Below are 11,513 nucleotides of genomic sequence, written 5' to 3' on the forward strand. Positions count from 1 at the left end.
ACAACAAAGCTGAGATTAAAAAGTTCTGGAACTTAATCTATAATACAAACATGCTTGCACAGTGATGGCATTTTAAGTAAGTATCGGAAATTCAATTAATGGGCTGGATTTCAAGTTATGCTTTAAAATCACCGAGTTTGAAGGCATTCTTATGTTATTAGAGTGTCTGGGTAGCCAAAGAAGAGGTAGAGATCCTTTTAGATAAAAACAGATAAAAGTTTAAGTTTTTCTAGACACTGAATTATTCATTAAAACATTCAAACAGACCTTTACCTGTGTTATCAAGCAATATTATCATATTGTTCCAAGCCAAACTGTGCTCTGGTTTCAGGACTGTAGCATTCCTCCATGCATTCAATGCATCTATATGGCGATTCAAATCTGCATACTAAAACAAAAGAAAAATCCATGATTTTGCTATTACTTGCTTTACTTTCCTATCATTCACTAAAGACACTGAAGAGTTGTTAATGTCTTGCTCCTTTCTAGTAGAATTTCTTTTTATAGCCAAGAATAAATGTAAAAGGAATACTCTTGTAGAATGGTAGATAAGAATGCTATATACTAATTTTCCTTTTCTTTGGAAGTGAGGCTTGTCTTCAAATATGCATGTACTAATAGAAAAAGGAGAAGAAACAGCATACAATTTAGAAATCTACACAAGAGAATTAGTAAATATTTAATGTACATATTTCCAAAAAGTCTAATTTGAATTTTTCGGCATAGTTCTACCAGCTAACAATATACTAATGAATGCAAAACAGTGTAATATTGGGAAATGATTTATAATACCTTTTGGGAGAAAAAAAACCCTGTATTTTTGTTTATAATTCTTTATATGATAAAGTAGGATTACCAGAGGTTGTATGAAAGAAAGTATACTGGGAAAGCAATAGGAAAAGCTACCAAAAGTATGAAATCACCCTAAAATACAATATAAGCAAACTGGGATAACTATGAGCTTTTAACGTTACAGCATATATATATTTATATATATATATGTTTATACACACAGAAAGACACACAGCTTCCAGTCATAGCTATCATTTATTCAAAAGCACTTACCAACCGCCCTAAATTGTAGTAACAATCTGGATATTTTTTTCTGTGTTTAATTGCTGTCCAATAGCTTTGCTCTGCCTCTTCAAACCTTCTTAAACTGTTCTGCACTATTCCTAGATTCATCCATGCAGCAGCAAAATCAGGTCTGCACAAATTGGGAAAAAACACCAAGAGAGAGGACAATTAAGCATTTGAAACACAAGATCCTATTGTATCATTTTGGCTCAGTTGGTGCAAAACACTGCTGTAGCATTGGTCTAAACATACTGTATTTGTACAGCTAAGGACAGCAACTCCTCTGCTTCATGGAGCTCATTTCTTTCTTTCAGAATATTTCCAAGGTTGTTCATGGCATGCACATATTTTGGATTCAACCTAAAATTTAAAATTTAAGAGATTATTATTATGTATGGACATGTATTAATATATGCAAATTGCTAGCTCTGCAATGCTGCAGAACATGAAAATGAATACCTAAGCATTTTCTTCATATTAAACATGAAAGCAATTTTAGGACAGATCATTAAAGCAGGAAAACTTCTAATACCTTACAGCTTCTCTGTAGTATTTGATTGCAGCACTTTGATTTCCTTTGTCAGCCAGGTTTTTGCCAACATTGTAGTGCACCTGAAAACACAGATGGATATTCCACCAGATGCCACACAGTCAGATATTTTGTGGAACCAAGTAGCTAAAAATTATTTCTCCAAAAAGAGACAGTCAGCACTTCTGTCATTCACTGCTGGCTTTTGGTGTAGGTTGATATTTAAGATTGAATAATTCATACAATGAAGACAGTAAGACAAAATCTGAGGTAGAGATTGGCTTACCTATTCCACCTATTTAAGAGAGATTATTCACTTCCTAGTTATACTAATGAGGCCACCACACCTTTCACAAGGCACTTTGTATGGAGACCTCCTGCTCTTAGTTTCATTTATTTACCAGGTAGGAGAAAGTTTGACTTAAATCAAATCTATCATAATCTGTCATAGCAGAAGGAACCCTACAGCAATGTGTTATACTTTGTTTTCATTATAGCATAAACTAGAAGAAACTCAACATTCACAAAAAACCCAAACAAAAGGTAACAGCCAGGCACAGTTATTGTCTTAGGACAAAAATGTATCAAAGAGCATTTCTGAAATAATATGTATAGCAACATGTTGAAGACTGCCCGTTAAAAATGAAGAATGAAGGAACATCTAGAGCTTTCAGACTACAGAGAAAAGATGCATGATCCTAATTTGTGGCAAGAATAAATAGGAAAAATATATTTCAGGAAAAATCTGAGTTGGAAGACATCTCAAATCCCACTTTAAGACAAATCTCAGGAGACTATGTTACTGGAAATCAAATTGTATATACTTCATCTAAAATAAACACATATGTTCTTCCCAAACTTTGAAAATGTAATTTTAAAAGACTATACAGGAATGACTTCGGGTTGAAGTCCAAAAAGATAGGTTGGTAATGCACTTAGATGAGCCTAATTCACCTTCTGCATTCAAAAAAGGATCTTATCTGACGTGTCCATTAACTGAAAAATCCTAATGGCAGCTGGCACAGTATCTGGGACCTATTGATCCAGCACACACGATTGTTGGAGCCTAGTTGTTATGGTATTTAATTGCTAAATTTCATCTCTATATGATTGTACCTATGCAGTAACATACCATCAACAAATGAAGTTAAGGACATTTTCAAATGGGAGAAAAAGTATTTTCACTGGTTTTAAGGAGTGCAGAGATACTATAAAGCTTACTAAACAGGCACAGAGGCAGCTCCTCACACTGTGAGATATAAAATAGGACAAAAATTCAGCATCCCATGAAAGGAGTTCTAGCACAGCTTCCATGAAGAAAAAAATCCTGGCACTGTACTGTACATTCATAAAAATAAGACAAGGCCCATGGCAAAGAAGCAACAGAATGGTACATTTGTATCAAGAAATAACCAAAAGAAGATCCATTGACAGTGTCAAAAAATACAAAAAGATACAGCAGCATTTTCCCAGGAGTCAAAGTAAAATGAAGTACCCTGAAAGATGTTTCTTAGGACTAAATTCTATTTATATATCTCTTCCAGAAATTTTTCAGAACACTAACATTCTTACCAAATTGGATTGCTCTGATTATATATGTTGAAGTTCACATATTTAAATTTTACCTAGATAAAAGATAAATTGTGGCGACACAGAAGAAATACTTAAAGATTTCACTGAATACTGGATTTTAGCCCTTGAAGTACATAACTTTACACTTCAGTATCAGCAAACAAAATTATATTTAACTTGATTCAATTTCATTTTTTAAGAAGTTTTACAAAATGAAATTTGAGTAAAGACCAGGACAGAGCAGATGAGAAAAATCTTGGTGTACACCTACCACTCGGTTTTTCACATGTCAGCTATCTTGTATCAGGAGTAACAGCACTTCACTTTCTATTTTTCACAGGTTTTTTTTTAACATGTAGTATCTTCACATCCATTTTTTTCCCCAAAAGTACCAGCAGCAAGAATATTTTTCTCATGTAAACAGAATTGTGCAGTCTGAAGAGAACTGTGAGATATCGATTCTCTCGAGTCAAGCCATCAAATGAAGCATTAAGTGCACTTGTACGTTTTATGAACGGAACTAAAAAGATGTACAGTAAAAAACAGTTAAAACTGACAGCACAACTATTTAAAGAAACTATTAGCGTTTTCAATGGTGTATTTCTTTTGTCCTCAGCTATAGCTCCTGTGTGAAAGGAAATGATGTTTCTATACAATACCCCCAAATATGAAGGGCTCCTTGCTGTAGGTAAGTTTTCTAATTTCCCTTCAAGTGAAATTGTAGCTTTAGTTCCTCCTAAATATGGTGGTGACAAAGAAGGGAAGAGGAAAAAAGCCCAAACCCAAACATACCAAACCAAGTGCCCAGCCTCCCATAAATATCCAATGACAAATCGAGTTCCGCAGTGGCTTATAAGATGCAGTAATGTCCTGCTCTTAAGAACAAAACCAGCAAAGGATTTCCAGGCATATACAGTCATCTGAGAGGTGCAGGTTACTCCTGCCATGCAGCTGTGTCTCTCACTTCAGTGGCCACAGCAGAGAGGTGCCAAGGTGAGCCTTTAGCTCACTCGAAGCAGGCCTGCAGTAAGCACTGCTGCCTGCTGAGCACCAGGCTGTGACTCCTGCACGACACGGGGACACAAGTGTTCCTGGGCACCAACGGGTGGGAAGAATCTGCTCTTTCATAATGAGGGGCCAGTGATTTGTTTAAAATTTCACCTCTAGAGGTGTGGTTCTTCTGTTTTTGACAGATATTGTGCATGCCAGCCTGGGAGGGAAGATTTTCCTTTCCTGGTTAAACATTTAAGAGTCCTTCGTTATTAAATGATTAAATATTAACTGGAAATCATGTATTACATTATATTCAGATGATCCTTTATCAGTCTTAAACAGGCAATTACTTTACAGTAATAGCTCTATAAGGAGCATTTCTCAGGGATGCATAAGAACACAATATTCTCCAAAATCTAAGAGATCAGATAAAAAGACCCTAGGGGAGAACCTACTCTTTCTCAACTGGCATGTGTTGTTTAAGTTAACATAACCACGGCACCAGAGCCTCACCAAGGAATAGGCTCTGTGTAGTGGTCTGTTCAATTCCTCAATCAGCCTAAGAAGCCAGTATAAAAAAGAAAAAGCACTGTATATTATTCTGTGCCAGATATACGTAGTACTTGAACTCTTATTTAAATGTTAAATTTAAACAAGAAGAGAAAAGAAATATATTTTCCTGTACAAAAATGAAATTATTGCCAGACTGTTTTTGTGGGTTTTTTTGCTTTTGTTTTCCCTCAAAACAGAACAGGAAGAAACTGAAATGTAGTATCTTCTGGGAGGTTCATCCCCCCAGTTGGAGCGTTACTATTATCACCAATTTCACTCTCTCTTCCTAGCTGCTTATAATCTTTTTCAGCAAATATGAACATTTGCTGAAAAGGATGAAAGCAAAGCACAGATGTCAAAATTCTCCACGAACATGCAGATGCCTCTGTTAAGTGCCAGCTCCTGTCATCAATCTTCTCTCTCTTCTACTGCTAAAACTCTGTTTTCTAAATAATAATAAAACAAAGCTTTTTTCATATTCACATCTTGTTTGCGTATCTAACGTTGTCTAAAGGTTCTTCTGCATGACTGTGCTTGTATACACAAAAATTGACATCTAAAATGGTGGCAAAATACTGCAAATAGCTCATATAAACACAGCCCACAGCACTCAGAAAGATAGTCCCCTTTTAATATATAGCATAAAGGAAAATATCTCAATATCTAAAGGAAATGCCCTCTAAATCAGCTTCCTTAAGGATCAAAGATCAGTTCCTCAGGCAGCATTAAATCTTGTTCTGTAACAAAGAGGTTTTACAGGATCTTTTAAGAAAGTATAGAAACCAATCTCACAAACTTATTGTACCGTTTCAGTATTAGCATAGCTCATCTCTGACAAACTTGTATCTATAATGACAACAGTTTGCATAATGCATAAATTTCAAAGTTACTTACTCTGATATGTCAAGGCAGACAGTAACATTTGTTGGAAGTATTTTAACTTCCTTGCTTATTATTGCAGAAAAGTTGCTACTGAAATGGCTTTTCAAAAATTATGTTTATTAATTTCTATCCTTTAAAGAAAAGTCAGTAGCAAGGAGAACTAGAATAGAGATTACGTACAAAAAACAATTTACAATACTTTAAATTCAGTTATTTCAAACCTAGGAAAAGAAAAATGCTGGCTATTTCCCATGTAACAATATAACTGCAATTATTTATTTAGACAATCAATGAGAAGAAGTCATCCAGGAATAAAGACCATCTCTGGATTCTTAACTGCTATGACTTTTCTAAAAGCTGAGAAAAAAGAACTCAGTTCTTCCAACAGTGCAAACATTTCCAACAGCAAAAAAACAAGGCAGCAAGATGAGCATTTTTGGGAATGATCTTTAAAATTAAAAGAAACAATGTGTGATGACTTCAGAAGGTGAGGAGCAATCCAGCAATATCTAGAAATAGCAAGTAGCAGCAGGACAGGGTCAAAATCTCACATAATCTTATGTATCCACATCTGCTTTAGTTGTCAGGACTTCTTTTATCATCAGTGGAGAGAAAGACAGAAATCTAGGATACAGTCCTTCTGACTTATGTCTCTCATTTAGTTCAAGGTGAGGAACTACAAGCTAAAAGAAACAGTTTCTTCTCCCCATGACAAGAATCCAATCCACACAGTATGAAAAAAGGTGGTAGGAAAAATGGAATCAATGTGCAGGCATCTCCTGTTCAGCTAAGGAGAATATTGCTAAATGTATTAAAAACATGTCCTGTTTCAGTCTAATGACCTTTGAAACCTGAGTGCAGGGCCAAACAAGTTCAAATGTGTGACATGCTCCTGGACATGTTTAACCGAGACCTGTAACATACTTGTTGCTCTTTCTTAAAAAACCCCACCCACCTAGTATGTATTTTTTTAGTATTTAAATATATATATACACACACACACACACATATTTATATATATAACATATTTTTTATATATATAACATGTATTTTAAAATATCATAAATAACATTTAAAATAAATTTTTAAATATTTAAAACATTTAAAAATCTGTATTGGGAACTTTTTCAGAGATCAAAATATTTGTAGCTTCATTATGGTACCTGATTATTTCCAATAAATTTTAAGCTCACTGGGCAAGGTTTATTAAAGTTGATCTTAAATGTCATCCTCTTGAGTCAGATGTGTTACCACTCAAGGCACCAGATTCACTACTGTGCCAGACAATCTCATTTAATGCAGTTTCCTCATTTTTATCTAAAGATATGTTTAAAGAAATGAGTCTTGAAATTAGACAAGGCAGTGCTGTTGACTACTTGTTATTTAGAATTAGGGTAAGTTTACTCTATGCTTCCCACGCAGACAATTTGGAATTGAAAAGAGCTGTACAACAAAACATGAACAGCTTTTTCTGCTAGTGAGGATTTGAGATTTTGAGATCCTGCTACATAATGGCAGTAAAGCATGGCCACATTACACATATTTAATATGTTCCAAGAACAACAAGAAAAAGCTATTATCTATGTGCCATTCTTTGGTCTGCACCAGCCTCCCACTGAAATAAATGGGTCACTGAAAGAAAGTCCTGTGGAGTCATTTTTCAAGGAAGCCTGCAATTTCAAGACAACTGAAGATCAGAACAAAAGCTGGTTCAAATTTTTACATTTACTGTTGTCAAAATTTAATAAATATAGCCGAGTTTTGTGTGAGAGATAGGCTCTCACACATGGACTCTCTAATGTTCCTGCTTAGAGAAGCTCCCTACTATTGTGATTTCAAAGTTATATCCTTCAGCAAGATTGGAATGTGAGCCTACAATCCTTTCCCTGTTCACATCTCCACGCTTTCCACTTGCACAAGCTGTCACCAGCAGAAATACAGCTCAGACATGTCTACAGTGCCCAGTGTTGACAAACACAAGCTCATTTTGCCTGTACATTCATTGGCTTTAAACCAGCTGCATTAGTTCAGTAGCTTGTGCACAGCTTATCGGCTCAAGTGCAGTACTGTGGGAGCACAGCCACACGGCTTCCCAGCCAGGCATGGCTGGAGTCCAAGGAGCTTGGAGCACAGGCAAAGAGTGGGGATCTGTCTAAAGCACTCTTCCCATGGCAGATGGATGGAGTTACACACAAAGAAAACAGATTGCATTTGCTCCATTTATAGCATGCGCTTGTCATCCAGAAGACAAGATATACTGAGGTCATCATTGAAAAGAAGATGGTTGCCTACCACTGTCACACAATAAAATACAACAGCTCTTTCCTATGTATTAAAATCTCAGACTACTGAAAGACGCCACCATGTTGTAAATATTGGCCATTAATACTTTTTTACAGCTCACTGTTGCATATTTGTATTCCAGTAAATGCTAAGTTTATCATTCCCTTTGTGAAGCTGAGCATTCACAGGTTCCTTTTTAAACCTTGTGTCTTGATTGGTATTTTCTAAATACCACTCTAGATTACAGGAATCTATTGTTTAAAAACATCAATATATTTTTATTGACAATGTACAGTCCCACTCCCAGGCTCTTCAAAGAGTCTCTTTACTAAAATTCAGACAACATCAGGGCTCAGTGGTGTGCTCCAACAGATCCCACTCTTGGGTGTCAAAGGACTGCTGTGGACATCACCTCTGTTGGAGGCTGGAGTCAGTCTCTGATGCTGAACACTGCTGCTCAGCTCAGTGAAACATCCAGTCATACTATCCTACTTGTTCCCTCACTAAGCCTGCAGGGAAAATTGCAGTTTTCCTCAGCGTCCATGTCTGAAGAGTCTAGCCCACTCAGCTGCTGTAAAAAAGCAGAAGTGGGAGCAAGATTTTACTCCCACATCCCACAATTGCACTGATGATATGCTGCTTTGTCCCTCAGCTGTGCTGGCTTTATATACCACTGGAAGGTACACAGAAAGGATTCTAAAAACAGCATGGACATTTTTCAGTTGAATACATTGCTACAACTTACTAACCTTGTTTTGATATTTTTGTTGCAATAACTTACAATTATACACACAATTCTTCCAAATAGATTTTATTGGCAGTACATCCAATTCGACTTGATGCCTTTCTTGAAGTGCGTTCTCCCCTCTCCTCACCTCCCCACTCCCACATCCAAGTTATGAATTACAATATTGTAATTTGCACTTTCTGGTACTTTGACTCTGCTACCACGGTAATTTAGATGTCTGACCTTTCAATGTCATTCTTGAACCAAGCAAGACTGTGAATAACACTGTAGCACAATATATTAACTATGCATAACACCTCCTTGACCCCCAAATTTCAAAACACTTGAAAAAAAAAAACAACAAAACTTAGAAGTCCAGGCATGACTTACTTTTGCATTCAGAGGGCACACAGACAATGCACTCCTAAAAAGCTGTTCTTCTGACCTCCACTGGCTGCTGCGGAGCGCACAGCGCATTACATTTATCAACAGGATTCCAAGTACTGCCACAGCAAGAATTTTCTTAAGGAAAGAGAGCCAAGTTAAGAAACAAATCATGCAATTGAACAGCTTCATCATCAACAATTTTACTGATTATTTTGATGGTACCTTTTTCTTGGCTTGCTTACTCAAGAGACTAAATCCATATGTAAAGAGAATGCAGTATCCAATACTGGGGAGGTAGATGACTCTCTCTGCAACGACAAATCCTACTCGGAAGAACAGATTACTTGCAGGAAGAAAAGGGATAATAAGAAATCCAAGTCCCAGTGTAAGGATTCTGCAAACAAGAAAGATTCTCAGATTAACTACAAATCTTAACGAAAGTACCTTTTCCACTTAACATAAAAACTTCATTTAAACATTGTAGAAGGATGTGCATATAGAACAGGGTATTCAAGCACAGCCTTTGAGAGCCGCTAAGATCAAATTTCAGTGAGGCACTTAAAAAGCATTGCTATAATTTCCAGAAAAGCAATATTCATGCTTCCAGGCCAGAAAATAGCCCCATTACATATTAATTACAAAGCTCCTATTTAAAATACAGAGGCAGGAAAAGTAATGGTGAAAGCTACCTGTCCATTTTTGGACCTTGTAAGACAGTAATGGGGGCAAAAACGTAAGTCACTGTTAAAGAAGAAACTTAGGTGCACATTCAACTGAGAGGGTGGTTTTTCTCCTAACAAACACATCAGTAGTAGAATCCATTGTGGTTAACCACTTGAGAGTTAGTAATCTACTCTCCTTCTACAGACAGAAGAGACACATTACCTTTTGAGAGCAATCTTCCATTTTTGGGTACCAGTGTTAGCATCCTCAGCAAGTATAGACTCAGCTCTTTAGGGACTATACAGAACTCAGACAAAAGACTCTAGGTACCTCTCTTTTACAGAGTTGACATAAGGGAATAAGAACTTCAGGTCCATGTCAGATATTTCTTACAAAGGCAACAGACATGGTAATTTTCCGTTCTAATTTATTACCAAGGAATCTCTACACTGTAAGGTAGATGCATCCTCCTGGTCTTTTCTCCTCCTCACGAGTCTTAGGCCTTTACTATACTTTTTGTCTTCACTTTTCACTAAAAAACTATTTAGCAATAAAGGCTTAGTGAGTGCATTTTTACTAGAAAGTATGACATCCCTTTCAGCAAGAGTTCCACCCCCTCTTCAAAATGATTTATCTGTGCAAATAAGTATGGGAACAGCAGAAAGGCAGGCGGGTGCACTGTAAACATTTGAAGGGATGAGAAGGAAGAAAAGAATAAGAAAAGATTTTGTATTCTGAACAACAGAATTACCTATGTTGGTGAAAAAAGGAAGACTGGAAAATGTGGGCCCTGTCTGGAAGCAAACGGGAATCCTGGCTACCCAGGACATGGAGAAGGCTGAGGTATTCAATAACTTTCTTGCCTCAGACTTCACCAGCAAGTGCTCCAACCACACTGCTCAAGTCACATAAGGCAAAGGCAGAGACTGAGAGAATGAATTTTTCTGCCTGCTGTAGAAAAAGGTCAGGTTCAAGAACATCTAAGGAACCTGATGGTGCACAGCTCCATGGGATCTGGTAAGATGGACTTGCAGATCCCGAGGGAACTGATGGATGAAGTTGCTAAGACAGTGCTGAGCTCCTACACATCATACTTGAGAAGTCATGACAGTCTGCTGAAGTTCCCACTGTCTAGAAAAGTGGAGACATAACCCTCATGTTTTGAATAGGGAAAAAGGCAGACTCAGGAAACTAGGTCAGTAGGTCACCTCTGTGCCTGGCAAGATCATGGAGCAGATTCTCCTGGAAAATATGCTAAGACACCTGGAAAATAAGGAGGTGATTGGTGAAAGCCAGTCTGGCTTCACTAAGGAAAAAAAGTGCCTGACTAATTTTATAGTCTTTTACAATGGAGTTACAGCTTTGCTGGATAAAGGAAGAGCATGTGGTATCATGTGCAAATCATCTGACACTGTCCAGCATGACATCCTTGTCTCTAAACTGCAGACATGGATTTGACAGCTGGACCTCTTGGTGGCTAAGAAAGTGGCTGGATGGTTGCACGCCAAGAGTTGCAGTCAATGGCTCATGCCCAGAGTCCAGTGACAAGTGGTATTCCTCAAGGGCTGGCATTGGGACTGGCACTGTTTAACATCTTTGTTGGTGACAGGATGGTGGGACTGAGTGCCCCCTCAGCAGGTTTGCCCACAGCACCCAGCTGTGCAGTGCAGTAAACACACTGGAGGGAAGGGATGCCACCCAGGGGGACCTGGATAGGACAGGTGGGCTGATGCAAACCTCATGAAATCCAAGTGCAAGGTCTGGTACTTGGGTCAGGGCAATCCCAAGAACAAAGATGAGCTGGATGGAAAATGACTTTAGAGCAGCCCTGAGAAGAAGGACTTGAGG

The 11,513-nt window shown here is 37.5% G+C and overlaps 1 protein-coding gene across 2 annotated transcripts in view; it reads right to left on the reverse strand.

Annotated features, from left to right (window-relative positions):
- The window catches only part of TMTC4 (transmembrane O-mannosyltransferase targeting cadherins 4), a 55,429-nt gene that overhangs the window by 12,182 nt on the left and 31,734 nt on the right, over positions 1-11,513 (reverse strand). For both annotated transcript variants that reach the window (XM_063392370.1, XM_063392369.1), the window contains 6 exons: positions 9,225-9,396; positions 9,006-9,137; positions 1,610-1,689; positions 1,330-1,437; positions 1,066-1,207; positions 274-388 (listed from right to left, as the gene is read on the reverse strand). In XM_063392370.1, the coding sequence (XP_063248440.1) occupies positions 274-388; positions 1,066-1,207; positions 1,330-1,437; positions 1,610-1,689; positions 9,006-9,137; positions 9,225-9,396 (749 nt within the window). The remainder of the gene's footprint in view (positions 1-273; positions 389-1,065; positions 1,208-1,329; positions 1,438-1,609; positions 1,690-9,005; positions 9,138-9,224; positions 9,397-11,513) is intronic.

This window comes from Prinia subflava, chromosome 3 (genome assembly GCF_021018805.1).
Source record: "Prinia subflava isolate CZ2003 ecotype Zambia chromosome 3, Cam_Psub_1.2, whole genome shotgun sequence".
Taxonomy (NCBI): Eukaryota; Metazoa; Chordata; class Aves; order Passeriformes; family Cisticolidae; genus Prinia; species Prinia subflava.